The sequence below is a fragment of the Sabethes cyaneus genome, chromosome 2 (genome assembly GCF_943734655.1).
Source record: "Sabethes cyaneus chromosome 2, idSabCyanKW18_F2, whole genome shotgun sequence".
NCBI lineage: Eukaryota > Metazoa > Arthropoda > Insecta > Diptera > Culicidae > Sabethes > Sabethes cyaneus.
The window spans coordinates 233,633,075-233,655,812 of NC_071354.1; the positions used below are offsets into that span (position 1 = coordinate 233,633,075).

A 22,738-nucleotide genomic window follows, 5' to 3' on the forward strand; every position below is an offset into this window, starting at 1 on the left:
GTAACGAGCGAATTTTTGACCCAAAACTGCACAATAGCTTCAGTGCCGACTGTATTCCAATGATTTCGGATACTTTTACCCGGTCTATTGCAAAAGCTGCAATGGAATCTGCTGCCTCAAAACAGTTCGGCAAGTATACCTTCGGCAGAGCCCAAGAAGTGCCGAACAGCCTGCACAGTATCGGGACAGTTTGAAGTTCGACTCCATTGGCTTTGTAACACTTCCCAAGCAACAATGCGAATTTTATTATACTCTTATTGCAGCATTCAAGACCAATTTTGGTCTTAAATGCCATCATAAGAGCGTAATAAAACCCTAATTGTTACTTGGGTTGTTCATATTACTACCCGCTCAGCGTAAAATGGCGTCGAAAGAAAAGCAGGTGCTAAAAGCAATTGTGTGTGCGCGCAATGAAAATCCGGATCTTTCTTTAAGAAAACTTGCCAAAAAGCTTGGATTTTCTCCAAGCACTGTTCACAGTATTTTAAAATCGTTCGATACTCGCTTGACAACAGCTGGGAAGAAGGGAAGTGGAACAAAAACGGATCTGAGAAACCAACACAACGATGCGAAGGTAAAACAAATATTACGGAGGAGACCAGATCTTTCTGTACGTACCATTGCTCGAAAAATAAAAATGTCGCCAACATTCGTGCACACTTCTAAGCAACGACAAGGCATGAAGTCTTTCAAGGTGAGGACTGTGCAAAACCGTAATGACAAGCAAAATAGGACGGCCAAAACACGCGCTCGTAAGCTTTATTGCAAATATTTAACGAAGTTTCCGAGCGTTATAATGGACGATAAAACGTATGTCTAGAAGACTTTAAACAGCTTCCTGGTATGTCTTTTTACACTGCCATGAAACGGAATGGCGTTGCAGAGCATTTTAGGACAAAGAAGAAAGCCAAGTTCCCCAAAAAATATTTAGTATGGCAGGCCATATGCAGCTGTGGTCGAGCAAGCAAAAGTTACATCACTACGGGAACGGTTAACAAGGAAATATACCGTGACGAATGCCTGCAGAAACGATTGTTAGCGTTCCTACACAGCCATGATATACCCTCGCTGTTTCGGCCTGATTTGGCATCCTGTCACTACGTCGAAGATGTTTTGGAATGGTATGATGCTAATGGAATCCATATTGTACCGAAGGAGGCGAATCCACCTAACTGTCCAGAATTACGCCCCATCGACCAAACCAGACCAAAAACATATTGGGTCGTTCAGTGGCAGATGGGGCTCCTACCCACAGTCTTTCGGTTGGTACTCAAATGTTGTTGCAATTAAACTACTACCGAACGCTCAAAGATAGTCCCACATCTAATTTTGTCCCTCCAATTTTAATCATTCCCTTCACGCACACATACGCTCACCCGCCGACGGTAATTACTTTTTGTACACGAGCAGCCACTTGCCGGCCCTCGATGCGGCAAGTTCAGTGTATACCACACCGCTTGTGTTTTTTCTGTTTTACTTGTCTCCTATTCTATCACACTTTTTTACGGACGGTACGGACAGAAGTGTGGGTTAGAGTCCCACCTGTCGTTGAATGACCCAATACATTTTTGACCTAAATACCTATCGAAATTTCCCAATTTATGCAGTTTATCATCCTTCGCACTACAAACTCCTTCCTGAAAGCTATGATTTGTGTTGCCCTTTGTGTATCTCTGTGTACCTTCGGGTCCACAGGGCCCGGTTTGCGTTCAGATTTTTCTCTATTCTAGAAGGTACCCTCCTTACCATACTTCTGGAACGCCCTACTACGAACTGCTCTGATGCTCACAACTTCCATTTTCGCCAATTGACTCAGCAAAAATTTGGATATGGCAGAGTTGTTTGACGACGTATTATTATTATTATTATTGGTCCAGCGGTACAGGTACAGCGATATCGATGAGGGTTACCCGCTTCGTCCTTTTGTCGTAGATCACAATGTCAATGCGGTGAAAGGTTATCACATTGGATTTGTTGATGCTAAGTGTCAAAAAATGCCGGGAGCACCAACTCTGCATACGATCTACACTTAGTTGCAAGTAGTCACAATCATTAGTACTGTTGATGCTGTTATATATTTTGACGTCTTCGGCGCAAAACAGCCCACAACCAGACGGCAGTATGACAGAAAGTTCGTTAATAAATAGTGAGAACAAAAGGGGTCCAAAATTACTACCCTGAGGGACACTCGGAACATTCGTAAACACTTCGGAACCGAAGCTCCGATCTTAACGCGAAGCGATCGTTGTATCAAATACGATCTGAACCAGGCGATTAAGGATCTGTTGACTGCAAGTTTCTCTAGTTTACTTAACAGAATTTCGTGATCCACTCGATCAAATGCTGTCTTGAGATCAGTGTAGACAGCATCAACTTGTCCACCGTAGTCCATTGTGCGAACGCACAGTGATGCAAATTCGGTCAAATTTGTCGCAACAGACCGCTTGGGATAGAAGCCATGCTGGGGGCAGTTGAAATGTAATTCTTAAATGAGCAGAAAAGCGTTGATAATAATCTCAAAAACTTTTAAACAGAACCTTTGTTCGTAACCCTCTCATGTTCTGGTAGTAACAGCGCATTGGATGGTTATCCTCCACATTCATCGCTAGTCGCAACAGCTTCGTTGTTCAACTCTAACGTTGAGGTACCAGAAGGCAAGAGCGTTAGCGTCTAATGACCTAAAGCGCAGAGCGGGTTTGAAAGTTTTTACTTGCCACGAATGCAATGTTGGAAACTCCGTTCCCCGCAACCGCACATAAGACCAGGACGACTGTTGAACACAAGCAGCAAAGGTGCGACTACGGCGGGGGGGTCGGTAGTTCCCAAAGTGCTACAACAGCATCCACGCCCAAGCAACAATGTAAGTTTTATTGTACTCTTATGGTGGTCTTCAAGACCAATTTTGGTCTCAAATGCCATCATAAGAGTGTAATAAAACCCAAATTGTTACTTGGGCGTCGTCAACAAAGCAAATAAATTGACTGGATTTATTTAAAATCTAGCCTCGCATTTCGATCGCCGCTCGTCTTATAACACCTTCATGCGTAATGTTGAATAGCAGGCAGGAAAGACCATCTCCTTGTCGAAGTCCCCTACGAGATACGAATGGGTCCGACAATCCACCCGAGATTCTCACACAGCACTGGATCCCATCCATCCTAGTCATAAGTCTAGTAAGCTTACCAGGAAAGCCGTTTTCGTCCAAAATTTTCCATAGCTCTGGTCGAATTACGCTATCGTATGTTGCTTGACAATCGATGAACAGATGGTGCGTGGGGACTCGGAATTCGCGGCACTTCTGGAGGATCTTTCGCAGGGTGATGATTTGGTTCGTTGTGGACCGACCCTCCATGAAGCCGGCCTGGTAACTTCCCACAAATCTATTGGCTATTGGCGATAGTCGATGAAAGATGACTTGGGACAGCACTTTGTGGCCGCATTCAGGATAGTGATTGCTCGGTAGTTCTCACAATCCAGCTTATCACCTTTCTTGTAGATAGGGCAGATAACCCCGTCTTTCCACTCCTCCGGTAGTTGTTCCGTATCTCAAATCTTGACCATCAGTTGATGCAAACAGCCGGCCAACTTGTCCGGGCCCATTTTTATAAGTTCCGCTCCAATGCCATCCTTTCCCTCTGCTCTGTTGTTCTTCAGTCGCTGGATGGCTTCTTTAACTTCCCTTATCGATGGGGGTGGCACATCTTCGTTGCTTGCTACACCAATGGTCACTTCCTCCGCTATCATGATCTTCCGCCTGCACGCCATTCAGGTGTTCATCGTAGTGCTGCATCCACCTTTCGATCACCGCACGGTCGTCAGTCAAGATACCTACATCTTTATCTCTGCACATTTCGGCCCGCGGCCTTTGCGAGATCCGTTGAGTCTCTAATAGAACTTCCGAGTGCCGTGAAAGCGGTACAGCTGTTCGAGTTCTTCGCACTCCTTCTCCTTTTGGTGGCGCTTCTTCTCCTTGAAGAGTCGGGTTTGCTGTATCCACTTCTGTTTGTATCGCTCCACATTCTGACGGGTGGCTCTACGCAGCATTTATACCCGCGCTGCGTTCTTCTCAGCTAATATCTGCTGGCATTCCTCGTCAAACCATTCGTTCCGTCGATTCGGTGCCACACTGCCTAGGATGTTCTCCGCTACGCTGTTAATGGCTGTTTTCACGGCATTCCAACAGGCCTCAAGAGGGGCTTCATCCAGCTCACCCTCTTCCGACAGCGCGGTTTCGAGAGATACCGCGTAGCTTTCGGTGACATCCGGTTGCTTCAGTCGCGCTAGCTTATACCGTGGCGGGCGACGGTATCGTAAGTTGTTCACAGCAGATAGTTAGCAGACGTAACCTTACCATCACTAGGTAGTGATCCGAATCGATGTTAGCGCCCGGATAGGTTCTGACGTCGATAATGTATGAAAAGTGCCGAAAATCTATCAGCACGTGGTCGATATGTGATTCTGTCTGGTTGGGTGATCCCCAGGTGTACCGATGGTAGAAGTTATGGTGGAAGAAGGTACTACGTATGGCCATGTTCTTGGAGGCGGCGAAGTTGACAAGTCTTAGGCCGTTTTCGTTCGTTTGCGGGTGTGCACTGAACCGTCCAATCACCGGTTTGAATTCCTCCTCCTGACCAACATGACCGGTATTCTTCGTTAACGACTATTGATTTTCGAGTGATGTATTAAGCTAGTGAGACGGAGGCTGGGTGGTTGATTGTTTTGGGTAAGGGGACGGTTGGTATGTATAAGTGGATAGCATGGTGCGGAGATATAGAGAGAGAAATAGAAGGAATAATGTAAGTATTGGAGAGTGAGAGAGGCAAGTAGAGAAGCATAAAAACAGAGATGGAGAGAGAAATGTAGAGAGTGATAGACAGAGTCGTCTATCCCCAAAAGCAAAAGATTTTGCAGGGCAGTATTAGCCGGGCTTTATGAAGACCCGTGCTACTATGGATCAAATTATCACTTTCCGACACATCCTCCAGAAATGTCAGGAGTACACCATGCCCGCGCATCGTATTTTCGTGGATTTCAAGACAGCACACGATACAATCGAGCGCGAACAAATATGGCAGATAATACACGAGAACGGTTTTACGGACAAACTGACGTGATTGATCAAAACTACCCTGAACCGAGTGATGTGCTATGTGCATGTTTCGGGCACTCTCGAGCCCCTTTGAATCGCGCCAGAGGGCTGCGACAAGGGGATGTCACATACGATAGTATAATGTACTAAAAATTGGTAAAATTCATAGCATTTTTGTTCCAGGAAATGCGTATAAAGTAGCATGACTGCGTTTAAAAAGCGACCATTTGTCTAGTATTCCTGATGCTTTTCTCGCAATAAAAATTGTGACCACACAATAACCAATCATGTAACTCTCCCATCTTATGTGATAAACTGCTTCGACCGGCGATCGCAGGCAGGCCTTATCTACCTATACGTTGCTTTGAATAAACTGGACCATAAAATCGGACCATAAACTGGATAAACTGGCAATTGGAGACCCGTTGCTACTATGGTTCAACTCATACCTTTGTTTGCTTTTGCTCTGGAATCTCAAATAACAGCCATCTCGGGTCTCGGGGTGGTCTTTCTTATCTCGCTGTCGATATGTTGTTCTTGACAACACTGCTCAGTACCCTTTCCGTGTTTATTTAGGCGAAGCATTCCAATTCGGCTAATCAGCAGCTGGCCCAAAATGGCCTGATAATCTGCTACGAGTTGTCACATCTCGTATCAGTTATCGACTTTCGTGAAATGATATATAGCCAATTAAGGACGGCTTCATTCAATATTTCGAAAAATCGGTACTACTAACAAATACCAATTATGCGAAATGCAACTTTCAAGTAAACGTCATTTAACTTTTGTACTTCGTAGGTCATGTGAACGCTTTTAGATAATCTTAATGTCAAAAGCTTTCACCTACACAATTGTTTGTACTAGTGCTTAGCAGGATAGAGATCCGCATGCTATCAGATGCGCCAATACAGCGCCGTACACAGTGGCAAGGACTTCGGAATACTTCTGGAAACTCTAAGCTTAATATCAAACAGGACATTACATTTATTTTTGAAAGATCTACAAGAGTCTGGCTTTACGTATGGCCAAGAATTTCTACCTAGCTGTCCGCTTCAATCTCGAATGCTGCGCTCTAGTGCGAAGTCCCTACTGTCGAAATAGAGTTCACCGAATCTGCAGACCTTCAGCGGCCAATTTTTTCCGTGCCCTTTGAATCAAAATGTGGTTTTCAGAAACAACTGATTCATTGTCGGCAGGCAAAAATTCCTCGAATTTGCTCGTTGTAATTATTGTCGGTTATAAAATTTTTGTCGTCGTACGCTGTTCTATCACCAATGAATGGGTTGGAATTCTTTTGATGATTTCATCAACTATAGGAGGTTCTAACTCTGCATCATTTTTGCCGATGAAACTGCTGAATTTTCTCCGAAATAGCTCTAAATTCATTCCATATCCATTGTCTGGATATACGAAAGATTTCATGATGCATGTTTCATACATTTTCATAGAAAATTTATCTGTAATAGTAAGTCCTAAAGTCCAGAATTTTCCGGTACGTCACCTTGTATCCAAACTAAACTACCATGCACGCTATCAGCGATGAATTGAAAAAATCTAGATAACAAACTAGACAAAATTAATACTTCTAATCTACGAAATCCCCTATCGATGTCGGAACAATACATTTTGCAATCACGGCAATTCTCAACCTCTCCTCCACACTAAACCATTCTGATTTGAAAACCCGAATACCGGCAGCCAGCTTCCGCCCAGAGCCCCGAGATGAAAGCAAACCCAAATGGTACAAACAACAAAACGCAAAATAACACATACAAAACGTATACATGGCCTCTTAGCTTTCTCTGTGATCAACTGACCGGCAAACCTCAACATAACATTGGCCGCCCTAAATAAACTTTACAAAAAAGGACCCCCGCAGCTATACACGCAGATAACGCAGAAGTATTTGCAGATTATGCCGGAAGGCAGAATTAGAGTGGACCGAAATCCGAGATTGTGAAAAGGCAAAATTTAGATACATTCACAGCGTAGAACACAGTCCACCCTAGGATTCTAAAGCAACTATTGCTAGCTGTAGGCTCTCTGGCAGAACTAACATGTTCCCACTTAACCCAAACCATGTTGTACGACATTTATAAGAGCCTACTAAAAGCATCAGCTGCCGTTGTCCAAAATGGTGCAATGTTTGTCCACACCACAAGCCGAATTTCATTGCAGAAAATTTTAACAGAGATGCCAAAAATGTGCTGCCATTAAAACTTGGTTACGACCGGATGGGAAAGAATGAAGCTCCGTTGAATCCAATAAGCATCTTTCAACGTTGAGCTGAGTCGAGTCGAGTTGAGTGAGTTGCAAAATAGTAGAACAACCTAAGGAAGGGGCTAAGGCTGAGGCTAAGGCGGTTGCCGCCAAAATGTGCACGCAACCAAAGAATGCCTTCTGAACTAGCTCCGGTGTGACTAGCTAGCTAGCTAGCTAGCAGAAGGGAAGGGATGACTCATCTTGCCATGCTATGCCATGCAGGCGAGCAGCCCCAGCAGCAGCGGCGCGGCATAACCTGTCTCGACTGAGCACGTTTATGCTAATCGCAATTTTTGTTCCTGTATCAAATTTCGACCTGCTTCTATGCTCATCGTTCGTTGGGTTGGCAGTTTACAGCCATACTTTGCGCCATACAGCGATGTGTGTGCCGTTTGTTTGTTTATTTGTTTGTTTGTTTGTATTTTACCTTTAGTCTGTTGTCGTGTTCGTTTCGAAACTCACCGTCATTCAACGTTATTTTCTGTTCTAGCTCTCAGCTCAACCAACAGTACAGTAGAAACGGACGCACCGTGGCGCTGCTGTTGGCAGTCGTGAACGTCGTTCGAATAATTTGAAAAACATTGGATCATCCGAATGATACGATGCCATGGCATGTGCTGTGGTGGTGAGGATTGTAAATGTTCGTTATTTGGCATTGTGCGGATAGTTTTGCCCAATGCGCAAAAGTTTTAGTTCGCATGAAATCCGAAATTTTGTTCGGTCTCTTTATTACCAATTATAACTATTGTGTTCAATTCCAAATGCACCATTCATAAAATCTATCAGGAAAATCACTAATTGAGAAATGTTAGATCGGACTGCGGTTTCAGTAAACTTGCAAATTTCATTTGTTATTCAAACTTCCGTTGCAGTTCGACTGCCTCGTTTAGATTAGTCACTTTCCCTGCCGGGCAGCCCAAACAAAAGAGCATGTCACTCCTTGACAGGCAACTGATTTGATGAGTAGCATCTCGACCTATGTAAACTCGTTTCGGGATATCAGCAGCAGCGGTTCGTTTGGTTGCCGTAGCAGCGATGTACGTTGCTTGCCAAAAATAGGACTGCGCCAAACGCGCCACCGGAACGCCGCCGACATAATCACTTAGTCCTACCTGCACAACACCGCGTGCATGTAAAACGGTCGACTAAATAGAACAACTTTCGAACTACATAGAGACGTGCCCGACGTGAAACGGCGGACTGACACATCCGTCCTTAAACTTGGCCGTTTGAAAACATACACGTAATGCAATCAATGGTCGGAAGTTTTGGTTGCGCTGGAATGTTGAATGCAATCTAAAATTTCTAAATTGTAGATTGTAACCAGAACACAAAAGTTACCATTAATAATAGAACAAACAACTCAATAATGTTAAAGTTCACACGCTAGACTGTCCCAATTTACTACTCGTAGGAAAATAAACTTTATAATTGCAAACGATAACCCAATTAATCAATTACACCACCATTTAAGATGATTTCGCGAAAGAAACTCCCTTAGCTCTAAGTTTAGGAAAAGTTAGCTTTCCCTTTAGGAAACCCCCCCAAGTTTGACCTTTTTCCGCCATCCCTTTCGGTGGCAGAGGCAGTCCTCCCGAAAGCTATTTTCCACACTAACTTCGGATTTAATGAGTGCAGCAGCTTCATACGTTTCGCACGGAATCCGCACCGATAATTTAGCAAAGATTTTTTCTTTTCGTCAACGGAGAAACTTGCTCTTATGCGAAAGTTTCCGGAGCTCTCCCACACGTCGTGGCCGTTTCTTCGTCGGGTTGTGTGATAGTGAGTTCTCCCCATCCACACTAACGAAAACATGAAATTGGCGACAGCAGTTTCAGCGAACTTTCTTCCTTCAACATGAAACGAAGAACGAAGAGAACGTAGCTCGGAAGCAAAAAAAAAAGAATCCCGTTCAAAATTAGCCAGTGACAAAACGTTTGGCAGAGATAAAATTGCCCCAGGTTGGGAACTGTCTTTTCTAACACCGCAGCCTCAAATTTTCTCTGTTTTTTTCCTTCCTTCCATCCCATTGGTAAGGAGAATAATTTTCCCTAAAGTGACCCCAAGGGGATTTCCTTCATTTACATTCATTGAAACGATAGTAGAAAAAACACAGCACTGTTCTAGAATATAACTGCATCATCTGCCAAATGAAAGGCAAACATAGAAGAGAGCTTCCGACCACAGGGTATTGAAAAGTATTTTTGACCTGTCCATTAGTTTGTGCAATGCAAAGCAGTTTCACTTCATTTGAATATTATCGAGCTGATTTTAGTTACAAACTGAAAACCAGTTGACCAGTTGACATAGCATGGCAACACCCGTGGCTCAAGAGTAAGCTCAAACATAAACCATCTTTCTTACCGCCAGTGTTACCGGGTTATCGGGTGATTCGGATGTTTTTCTCCCAAAGCAAAATTTTGGCAAAGCAAGAGAAAAAAAGTTTACTCTTTTCCATTTTACGACACCAGCCAGCGAGCGGTGACCCGGAGAAGAAACGGTGCAGCAACACGTGCAACAGCTTGGTTCTGCATCATCTCTTCGACACGACGTTATGCGATGCCATGCAACAACGAACAGATGCAGACAGGGAACAGCGCGAAACTGCGAAAGTGTAACGATCGTTCACAGGTATCGAAGTTTGGTCTTTGTGTTGTATCTGTCCCTACTACCTACTACTTCGTATTCTTCGGCGGATTCCGTCAAGTGGAAAACGTGAGGGAGAATAAATTACCCGACAAGGCCGACAAACCGGGTGACCCCGTGGGAACTTTGATCTAGTAGCATAGACTTCCAGCTTACCACCAGCGGTGGCAGCACCTCTATCTGTGGTTGATGGACACAGAGGGATTGACCTGTTCTATCCTGTTACGCATACATAAATAAATTGCGAAAAAAAAAAGTTGAGAAATTTTTGTTTCTCGTATCCGGATATAACCATTTGCAGTCACTATTTTTATGTGGGAATGACTTCATACCGAATGACGAAGGAACTGCTCACCTTCCCCTGGAACTGATTGCAAATAGTTGTCCTCCGTAATTAACCGGGGACCGGAAAATTGCACGAGGAATCAACTGAAAGTCAAGGTTGTTAAATGTTTCCAAAAAGAAAAAAAATACCAGACAAACTTGAATATTTGACCATTTAAGTGATAAATCATTCTATTTATGTATTTTTTGACAGTATTTAATCGTCGTTTTGCGAATCAATCAACGATCAACCATGGTTTACTTTTTCATGCAATGAAACGCATGTTCCGAAGAATATTTCGCCTCACAAACCTTTACGGCTGTCGAAGCTGGGTTGAACACAGACCAATTGGAGTGTGAAACTAATTGTTTTTGAAAGGTTGATTCAAGTTTGCTAGCAAACTATGTCATTTTATCAACGTTCATTTACGCCCAAGCACTCGAGGACAGCTAATCTAGTTTTTACAACGTTCATCATCCGTGAAATTTAACCTGTTCATGATGGGTAGAGTTCTCCATCATATTTGTTGTTCCTCAAGGCAGTCACATGGGACCCTTTCTTATGCCATTATATATGAATAGACATTATCGGAAAGATATTCCAGCCGGTTGTTGAGCATTTTATCAAGCTAAAACGTGAAGTAGAGAAGCTTGGATTGATAGGGAATACGGGGGATTAAGCTCGCATAGGTAAGAGCGTTGTAGGCGATGGGGACCAGTTCGAGGTTGTAGATGAATTTGTATACCTCGGGTCGTTGATACTGTCGGCTAAGCTTCAAAGCCATACGTTAACGATAGTTACCTACGGGCATGACAAGTAGACAATGCTCGATAGGACCGTTTGCTTTGGACCATATATTGGCGCGATATGTAAGCGAGATGGATGGATCGTATGGATGAGAAGGATGAATCACAAGCAAACGCCACCTTTCGGTGAACCCAGTATCCAGAAAGTCGTTACAGCTATAAAGGTATAGTGATTGGGACATGTTGTGAGAATGCCGGACAACAACCCGACAAAAATGGTGTTCAACCTCGAATGCAGTAGGTGCGCAGTGTGCTACGTGGTTGAACCAATAGGACAGGACCTAGGAAGTGTGGGATACTCAAGAAACTGGAGACAGACAGCCATGGACCAAATATGTTGGATTATTATGGAGGTGAAATCCTAATAACTCTCCCTCCCCTTGAAATTTAACCCCCGTTTACCTGTTTCCGAATGAAATTTAGCTTGGTTGTCGTTGCGGCCATATGATCCACTTAATTCGGATTCCCCGCACTTGATTCCAAATGGTTCTGGTGAAAAACCAAACTTCTGAGTTCCAAGATGCTTATTACTCCCCTGATGGTTTTTTAAGCGACTTCTGTTCTCTAAACCCAACCCATAACAAGAAACGTGATTTCACACAAAAGAGTCTGAAAAAGAAAAAGCAAAGCTTAGGTGCTACATTCCATTATCGAAACTTGACCTACTGTTTTTATTCGACAGACTTCGCAGCCAGCCGATAGAATACAGGACAACTGCAGGGCCAGTTGCTACGATCTTATTAACTCTAACAGCCTCTCCCAGCTGAGGTTCGAAAGTACGACGACTGACTTATTAGGCCAGCATCACACCTCGACAGTGATGCCAGATTTTACTGGAGAAAAAGTAGTATTACCATCTGTGTTTTAATCACAGAAGAAAGGGGTATAGATTATAAAACTAAATCAAATTTTAAATCAAACTTTTGACTTGAATGGAAGTTTGACCGACATTTGTTCTTCCCTCCCATTGGTAGGTGGTTTGACGCGTACTTCGGCTGACCGACCTAAAAATCTCAGTTCCGCATGTAGAATGTAATATAGTTTAAGTTGGATATATGTGTAGTATGTAGTATTGCATAATTTACCTTTACGTGTAGCATGTGTCTCGAAATGCGGAATGGAGCGAAATTGAACGGATCTGATTTTAAATCAAGTCCGTTTAGGCCGAAGCACCGGGAGGGCTTACTCAGTTCCCTAGATGAAATGCTGGTATGCACAGAAATTCCTTTAGAAAACTGAAACCAAATCCTACCCACCATTCATGAGATTTTGACTTACTCATGAAAATTAAAATTTATCGCTAGTTAGAACGAACGAGTGTTCAAAAATGATGTGATGTCTTTATTTGCGTAATCGAGACATTTTCTATGAGATTGCCATAGAATTTGTGGCTGTTATGCGATTATGGACAGCACAGCACTGAAAAAGCTGTGTTTCCTGTGTCAGTTTCCTATGTTATTACTAATATTGCTATCGTTGTTGTTACTGTCACCTATATTGTATTATTTTTGTTTTGGATGTAATTAATTATAATTATTATTGTTATTTTCTTATTCCTTCCTTTATTAGAGTGATTTGCATGTCTTGTGACTAACCGCGTTAACGGTATTCAACTAACAATATAAAATTATCACGAATGACGCTGTTTGTCTCCCAAAGACCCTCCTAATGCTGATGAGCTACTGTCGGAGAGTCCATCAAGTCGGACGGTGGCAACTCACCGGCGGCCTGCTCCTCTCCATTCTTGATGCTGTCGTCGCGGTCGGACTCAGTACAGTGGATCTCTCGAAAAGCTTTATAGCCTCGATATGCATTTGTTCTGTCCATTGCCCAATCCTGGCAGACTTCAACTGGAATTCCATTTCTAACTAAATCTTTTTAGAGTACAGTTCTTCAAGTAAAAACAGATATTCGATTCTCTGGATGATTCAAGCGATAGCGAAGGACTGTCCTCAATATACCATCATTCCCACTTCCTAAAATATGGTCATAGTACATAATATATGGCCATGGTATGAGGATTTTTTCGATTCAATACCATCCTCACAGAATTATCAACGTCGTTAACATCTTATTAAATCTTGCTTCAGTGACAGCTTGCACTTAAGACTTAACACGGCATATATACATATCTCCAAGTGAAGTTCTACTTGATCCACCTCATCCTTTCTTAGTTACAGAATCATTCCAATTGACCACGGTCTGAAGAGCATACCGACAAATCGGTTGACTACCGCTACAAATAGGCAATTAATGCCACCGGGAATAATACGAGCGAGTACCAGTCCCCATTATATCGCATCTGCTCTATTTTTCGGAAGTTCAAGTAGTTTTTCGATAGTTCTGAGCGATAATATTGCTCTTGAATAATATTCCGCACAAAATATTCGAAAATTTACGCCAACAGCTACAATACTGCAAAGATGGTAGATAAAGAAGCGGCTGTGGCTTTTAATGAGCATAGGTGGTTGAACAGCGCTGGGTCTACCGTGATGACATGGGTAGTTGGAGAGATGAGTAGCGTCCATCCTAGCGAGTAGTTAGTCGGTAGTAGTATAGGTGATGGACAGACATAGAATTCTCGTGATATTACTAACCCGAAAATTGCAATCAACATGTTGATTAAAATTTCCTCTTTTCTTTTCTTTCTCTGCCTGATCTCTATCGCTTCTTCTCACGGCAACAATAATGTTGTCGTGAGGGGCGGCAAGAGATCAGCCACAGATGACTACACTGGTGATAACGATGGATGAGGACGCCGTGGTGCCGTGAATAGGCACAAAGTAAGAAAGGGTCGAACAAGATGAGAAAACAAACAAAGGAAGGAGAAAACAAGATAAGTACAAGCCATCTTATTCTATATTGACCAAGTACACAATTATAACGAGCCAAGTTCTGTCACTCTTCTTCCTCCTCATTAATCCATAATCACCAACGCATTATGGCGCTAGTGTAATCCGCAAGGATTCTTTTATCATTATCACAACCACCTTATCTCAGCCCTGGACAGACTTGGCTCTAACTGCCCCACCTCGTGCTGCAAACAGAAACAGAAACAGTTTGACCGATATTTGTTCTTCATATAAAGTGTTTCTCAGTTTTGCTGAAAAGTGACATTTTTTATCGCATAGGTATTCTTGATTGCATTTGAAACAAATTAATACTTTTTTGAATCGAATTAGTTTATGATACATTTAAAATTTTCTTTATATTATTTATATTTATATTTACATTACATTATTATGTTTGCGAATTTGATGTTCAATTTGAAATTTGGAACGGCGAGGTGCTTTTTTAATCGAAAGAGTATATAAACAAACAGAATTTTTACACGGTCACGGATAAAGAAGACACAAACACCACGTTAAGCAAAGAAGTCAATTTAAAAGAATTTTCACTATTGATGTGCATCAGCATTTTTGCATCAAGCAACTCTATTAGTGTCAAACAAGTCCAAAGGTGGTTCATCAGTTACATCCGGAAAAACTTCAGTGAACCGATCATTTCTCGAAATCGATCAATAGGACCACCAAACGAACCGTCCTAAGACATAGCCTGATAAAAAAAGATTTTGTCAATTCACTTCGTTTCAGCTACCGGTCTCCAATTATTTGGACACCGTGTACTCTGCGCCAGATCACGCTCCACTTGGTCTAACCATCTTGCCCATTGTGCACCTGGTGGTCTTGTTCCTACCGGATTGGAAGCAAACACCATCCTTGTAGGGTTGTCCGGCATTCCTGAAACATGCCCTGCCATCGTTTTCGACCAGCTTTCGCCACCTTTTGAAGACTGGGCTCGCCATACACCGAATAAAATATAGACGCTCAAGAAAGTGGAAATCATGGTTTCAACCACTTAACACTATGAGATGACCTGGATGCGAATTATCGTTTAGTTTAGATGAATTATCGTGGAGTTAATGCCGTTGACATTAATCTTAATAGTATCTTGGAGGCTGTTGAAGATTTCGGCATTCGTGATTCGCTGTACAACTGGTTAAAATCTTATCTCAAGAAGGGTGTACAATTTGTAAAAATGCATGACTTCAAATCTCGTTCGTTTACTGTGCACTCAGGAAGACCACAAGGTACTCACTTAGAACCATTGCTGTTCGTGCTTCTGATGAACAAAATGCCAGCCAAATGTTATCTACCATGCAGCTACACTGATTTACGCAGATGATGTGAAAATCCTTTTTCCCATCAAATCTATTGATGATTGCATGAAATTGCAATTCGACTTAAGGGGGATCTATCGATCGCTCGCTTTTTTCCAATAGGCACAAGGACAACGTCATCAACGAGTCTTTTTTTCGGGTTGTATAGCTGGTCGCTTATTAACGTATAAAAATCTATGCCAGGCCCTTTCGTGTTGTCTTCAGCAGAGTATCAGGGAGACCTCAAACACCAGTTCTACCTGACCAGACAGGCAAAGTCGCCTACTAAAACACAGGTATAGCCCAAAGCATAGCCTACCCGCCTATGCCCGCGGTGGCAGTGGCGTTCCGTTCCTAGGCGGACTAAACAAACTGATTCTGAGATCTCTCTGCCAAAGGCTGAAATGTAAATGTGCTTTGCCTTGGACATTTTGTACTACTTGAGTTGTAAAATGTAGTATAGTGAAGAAGTCGACATCTCGTCAGCACCGCCTAACACCGGTTGTCCTCAACCGCGTACCCACCATTAAATTTCCTACAACCAGAGATGAACCAATTGAGAGACAAATCTCGGACCATTAGTGGTTATCAAGTTATCAGGCCTCGACTCATGGGATACATTTCAATTCCCATCCCCCTGGCGTGCATAATGTTGCAAAATCGCAACAAGACCTGGGCATTCGCGGTAGTCGACAGAAGCTTTAAACTATAGTGTCGCACCCGTAGTGGGGGGGGCTCCGAAGCTGCAAGATTATCGTGTCTGCTTTGACAAGCGAGTGGTCGTGGGTTCGAATCTTAGTAGAATCAAGCCATTCCTTGTCAAATGACTTTGGCATTGGATCATTCTCTGGCCCCTCATTTACCCTTTCTTCATGCTTAATTCTATATTTGCCCTCTGAAGCCTCTTGACAGTGCAAATGTCCCTCCTATAGTTAAGTGTACTGGACAGAGACGCGAATGAGTCCTCGCCAGGGACGGCTACAATATGGGATAGTACTAGCAGCGAGGAATAAGTGGGTAAAGTAGATCAAGCTTTGAAGGAAGCGTAAACCCCAATACACACAAGCACGCATAAAAAATAGGCATATCGCTCAATCAATAGCGGTTATAGCAAAAAGAAATGCAATGCAGGTCATACAGCACCCGGGCGATATCACAATAAATCAACTATTTTTTTCCATGTGTGGATTCATCACTGCGACCAGTATAGTATAGTTTTTGTGCGTGTAGAAGTTTATTTTATTTGTAATCTATGTTGTAATATAAACTTAAGAATGGGTAAAGGGCCTACATTCTACATTCCTACATTCAAAATAGGAATCAAATGACAAATGCTATTCATCAGGATCCAGTATCTTCCCTGGCCGGGTGCAGGAATTTCAAAATCCATCGGGCGTCCCCTGCCTGTCAGATTAGAATCCCTAACTAGATTGTCAATCTTCACTTTGCAAAAAAATAGAAATAGAAAATAAAAGTAAAAGATTGAGTGAATCTTTAGTATCTTGGCCGCGACTGAACAATGCTTAGTGAGATTCCGGCAAATTTGCGTTACATATATCATGCTTTTTGCATTGGACCAGAACAATACCATCGATTCCATCGAAAAGAACCGGATTGACTCACGGGATTGTACCTGCAATGCATCTGGTCCCGACCCCGATTCCCGGTACTCTGAGGAAGAGGTGAGAGAAAAGAGTGTCTAGTCCTTGAAGAATTTCCGGTCTAATTCGAGGGTTTTTGTACATTGCCGAGGGTTCAGTTCATCCAGAAGTTCGTATTTGTGCATTATATGCCATAGCTGGTCTCGAACGACTGTTGCCTTGAAGTCGATAAAGACGGGATGTTTGGGCACGTTCCATTCTCTATATTCCTGCAATTTTATCTATCTATGGGATCGTGACAAATGCAGCAGCCATAGCCAAAAAGTCTCTTTGATAGATGGGCAGGAAGTTGTCAGCGCTGTTTATAGAGCGCAACCGGCAGCTTTGTCGGTCTTCAGCAACCCGATTATCCACGGAACTTTTCTAAGTTAATTTCCATTCTGCTTTGTGTACTCGTGTGTGGACTCTCCACCCTGTCCTGATGGCTGAGGGTATTCTGCCCCATCCATCTTCGAGAGTTAAAGTACTACTCCTCAGAGAAGGTAGTGCCACATAAACTATTCGCGCATAGTCCTCGGCAGATTACGGTTAGTGTTTACTTCTTTCCTACTTCTAGCAGCACAGAGCCGGGGTAGTTTTGCTGTATCAAGAATTATTCAAGTTCGTAGAGGACTGCCGGTCTGATTAGCGTTTTATACACCATCAGCTTTGTGCGATAGCGTATGCTTCTAGAACGAAACATCAATAGTTACGGTCCGTGGAAGAGAGATCGCCGTAATTACAAAAGATAGAACAATACTTAATTCAACAATTTTGTAGCTTTTCAAAGTTCAAGTTTTGCTTGGCTGGTACACTAAAATTAGTAAAATCGGTGCACATAGATAAGGACAGTCCTAATATTAAATTACTCATTTGTACACTATTCTAAACATTCAATAAGTTGCACACTTGACTTACTCTACCGCTACTCGCATAACAGTCCCATTTTCTATGAAGTTTCCTATATAAATAGGACTGTTATGCGGGTAGCGGCAGTATTCTTTCGGTACGTTGTTGCATTCGATATTTTGACCCACATAATCATAAGTTTGTTACGTTAGAAATTTTTGAATGTAATTTCTATTATCGCAGATATAAACCAAGCCACTACTACTAATTTTGATACCACTACCGCGAAGTTAATGATAGTTATTTTGAGACTCGAATAAAATTGAATAACCAGTAAAACTATCAAATAAACAAAAATAGCATCCTGAAGTGAATTTTTTTAAATAGACCCCGCTTAATTATCAACTAGTACCGAAAAGCAATTGTGCTAAATATAATCTGATCTTCAGGTTGTCGGATTTAAGGTTTACAAATACATAGTACAATTTTCTGCTTTCAACAAGTTTCTGAAAAATTGGAAGAATATCAAAAAAGTAAAAACGGATCATAAAAGTTATGGCCCATTAAATCGGATAGCCGTCCTCAGTCTGTATGTTACCATCTGAAACCGAAGTGAACTACTGCTGACAAGCTGATGAAAACTTCCAAACGATAGTATGAGGCTGTTCTGATCTTTCTATCCGCTAAGGCCTAAGGATAATGTTGGGGCAGGTAAGCATCGGTAGCTTATAACCACGAGACAATAATGTAGGTATGTAGAATAGGAAGGAACCGACTAAGTATTATCTGCTCTTTCTGTTTACACTCTCATTTATTTCGATTCCGCCTTCTTCACGCCCTCCGCCCAGAGTTTTGGCTTTTTGAGTTTTCAAACATCCCCCCGAGCAATGTACCTACCTACTCATATTGATAATGAATTGAATTTCTGATCAATGAAAACTACAAACCTGATAGAAGCTTAAGCTTACCTTCACATTTCGCTTTCTCAGCAATGCAATGATCCATCCTCTCGGCACGGTATCTATTCTCGATCGGAACTAATGGTATTTTGTCCAGTGATGATACCGGTTTTTTCATTTGTGCTAAAACATTTGATTTCTGCACAGCATCCACACTTAATCCTTCGACACAATCGAGCGACTTCAACTTTTCATTTTTTGCTAAGCTGCATTCGCTTGCTTTCTTTCTATCATTACAATGCACTGCTAATTCTTTCATAGTATCACCGCATCAAATTATCGTATCAATTACACCAACTATCAATCGTAAAGATAATTTTGTTAAGACATTAAGAACCAGAAACTGAATGACATTATTTGCTATGCATTAATTACGACAAACTTCCATGTTAACCAATACCACCAAAGGAAAACTGGCAGGGAAAAAAATAAACGAAATAATCCTGGTGCTGCAAATCGGGGTTAGCACACTGCACTTTTCGTTTTATTCTCCATTTTCCCGGTCCTTCTTTATGCTTCTACCGGACACACACAATTATTATTCAGGCGGTAACCATTCGGAAAGATCCGCACAAAACAGGCTGCAGTGTACAGCAGCAGGTAACGAACTTTTGCAATCCGTTTTGCGTCAGGATCCCATCGGAATCGAAGTGATTGCACTCGTAAATTATCCTTTAAACCTTACGTCGTGAGAATCGTAATCCTAATCAGCAAATCTAAACACCAAAAACCACCAAACACTGCATTTTTACCAACTAAACCATCACGATTAACTTTTTCCTGCGCTGCGCGATTCTCCGACACCGGACCGAACGTTACAAATCGAATGAAATGAATGATTCAATGAAACAGACAGACAGAAAAAGAAGCAACCCGGACGGAGCGCGCAACTTGCGTTTGCTGGAAAGAGAGAGCTGTAAACAAATTTGAAAATCCGTCGAAAAACGTCTGCGCTTGTGGCTGTGTGCGCAAATCGTTCGGCTGTGTGTGGTGCAAGCGCGAAGCAAGCACGAAAGCATGCAAGGCGCAGGCAGAAATGAAAATTGTACAAGGGTGCGCATTTTACCTGACGTTTGACGGAATTACAAGGGGCGTGCGAAAGTATAGATTACACTGCACCGCCAAACCTACAGTCAAATAGCAAATTTGTTTGTTCAAACCAACCTATCGACATCTCTATATCGAACTGCAGTAAACGTCAGCGACAGCATGTCCGGGGCTCAAAATTTGACAGCGGGCCCAAATCAGACTGCTGGCAGTTGAGTGAAACGCAGTGCTGACATGCTATCTCATTTTCGCACACACGAGATGTTGGCGGCGAAATCATGGTTGTCTGCCGATGGGGTGGTTCAAACCGGGTTGTCTCTACAGTACCACTCCGCTAATCCGACAAATTTATAGCCGGATTAGCGAATTTTGACTCGATAATCCGACAGTCAAACTGACGTCAGCGTGAGTTTGAAATGTGGTTTTGTTTACCATACCATATCCATACGTAAACTCCGGAAATTTTTTGAAAATATTTGTCGTAAGTACGCAATAACAGTAGAATCAATATATATATAGAATGCCAGTGTCGCTGCAGTGCTCGTGGTAAACATCACACATTTGAAAATTATGTATTTACATTGTAGGCGCATATGTGTGAGTGATCGATTCAAAACGGGAATCTGATTGTCAAACTAAAAAGGCAACCCAATAAAAAATCTTTCTGCTTTTTTGTAAATCACGTACGATAAATCACCCGCTTTGCTCGTTTTAAGGTATTTCGTCGGCAGGAAAATTTTCTATTGGGCAATTTGACAATGTAGTTCCCGTATCCAAGACACGAACCAGCAACATGTTTGCCACCAAAATATCCATGAAACACCAGCGACACTGGCATTCTATATATATATTGATTATACTGCAATAACTATGTTTTATACTCAGTAATGCTCAATTTCGTCAACAAAATACTTTGAAATTCTTAGTTAGTATCGAAATAAGTGCAAGCACTAGAGATGGTCGGGTATGAAAATTTGAATACCCGGACCCGACCCACACCCGATCAAGAAAAAAATTAAAAACCCGTACCCGACCCGAACCCGCAAATTTATTATCTTTGATACCCGAACCCGACCGCAACCCGTCGGGTACGGGACGGGCCCGGGTAACCGACCATCTTTAGTGTTAAATGTGGTCAATAGAGATACCCGACCCAACCCATACCCGGCTTCAAAAACAAAATTAAGAACCCGCACTCGACCCGAACCCGCAAATTATTTTTTTTTTTCAATACCCGAACCCGGCGGGTACGGGTACGGGTGCGGGTTTCGGGCAAATTTTCCGCTACCCGACCATCTCTAGCAAGCACATCAGTCTATTGAGAATTGCAATGGAAATATTATGGCCATAGCAAACGTCCCAGATAACACAAAATCGTAATAGAAAGTTCATAATAAATCGTTTTCATGTCAATTTCACATTGGAATTGTATAATAATTAGAGTATGTCAAATCGAAGTGAACAATAAGTTGTTTTGCAGTCGTGCATGCCTTCATATACAATTCATGACTGTGAATTATAAAGCAGCAATCATATATTCAGGAGTATTTAGTTGCGTGTTATAAACACTACGCAAAAAAGAATTACAAATAATTGTCAAAGCTTTCGCACGTATATCGCCTCCACTTTGGTACATATATGTTCTTATATGGAGTGAAATATAACTTTTTCGTTCAGATATGATTTCGTATATCTCAGTTGCAATCGAGATATACAAACCAAATGGTTTACTGGGGTGAACGTAGTTAGAAGCAGCACCATGTACCATTTCCATTTAGTTAGAAAGAGTGCCATTCTGACGCCAAACAAAGGTAGTGTTCGATTGAAAGAAGTCAAGTTCAATACTTTTTAATTCGGAATTTTCCGGATTAGCGAGATCCGGACTATTGAGTCGTCGGATTATTGGGGGTCGGATTAGCGGGTGGATACTGTAGAATTTTATCTGTCAGATAGGAGCATATGAACTCAAAATTATGGTCGCATGATGATTCAGAGCGAGAGGGCCGCAAGTCGCCAATACTTGTCGGTGACCCGCCCTCAGAAGCGCCAGCCTCCGCTTTAGTGACGTTGAATGGAAAGGAACAGGGCGAAATCTCACATGCTACTTAGTTTCGCGGATGACTTCGGGGAGCAGTAAGAGAGGCCTCTAGGCCTTTTAAACAGGAAGCAGCGAGATTGGGATTTACCATTAACACCGCCGAAACACGATACATGATTGCTGGCACTATATCAGTCTTGGTACCACCATCGGGCGTTGTCTGGCTACCAAGATATTGAAATACGTCTACTTGCTCAACTTGTCCCGCTACTGTGAAGTTGGTGGAATTGTTAGTGTTCACTACCAGAGATTTAGTTCACAGATAACTTAGTTTTCGCCACATATCATTTCTGCGTTGTGCGAGCAAGACAATGTCGTCGGTTAGGTCGAGGTTATTTAGCTGCTCCATCGTTAGAGGGTTCGAAGGCAATCCTCGATTTGGTCTGCTGTCAATTGCTCCGACTAATATCTCATCCATAACGACGAGAAACAGAAGTGGTGATAAAATGCAGCCCTGTCTCACGCCAGCCATAACCCTTATGGATTCGGACAAGACGCCGTCGCGCAACACCTTACACGAGAACACCTCGTACTGAGCCTCGAAGAGATGGACTAGCTTATCTTGGAACTCCTCCACGCCTAGGTGCGCCCCAGATGTTTTCGTGGTTGAGTCGGTCGAACGCCTTATCGAATTCAACGAACACCAGCAGAAGAAAGTCCTGGAATTCGTTGATCTGCTCCAATATAATGCGGAGCGTTGTGATATGGTCTACACATGACCGGCCAGCACGGAATCCAGCTTGCTGTCGCCGGAGAGTAACGGTCTTCTCCTGGATCCGGTTGAGGATTACCTTACAAAGTACTTTGAGAGTAATACAGAGCAACGTGATGCCACGCCAGTTACCGCATTCAGTTAGG

General features: G+C 42.5%; 1 protein-coding gene across 1 annotated transcript in view; it reads right to left on the reverse strand.

Moving 5' to 3' along the window:
* The window catches only part of LOC128738694 (protein ECT2), a 103,335-nt gene extending 84,319 nt beyond the window's left edge, over positions 1–19,016 (reverse strand). Inside the window, exon 1 of the mRNA XM_053834017.1 lies at positions 18,745–19,016. Coding sequence (XP_053689992.1) covers positions 18,745–18,994 — 250 coding nt within the window. The 5' untranslated portion in view covers positions 18,995–19,016. The remainder of the gene's footprint in view (positions 1–18,744) is intronic.
* Between the last annotated feature and the right edge of the window lie 3,722 nt (positions 19,017–22,738).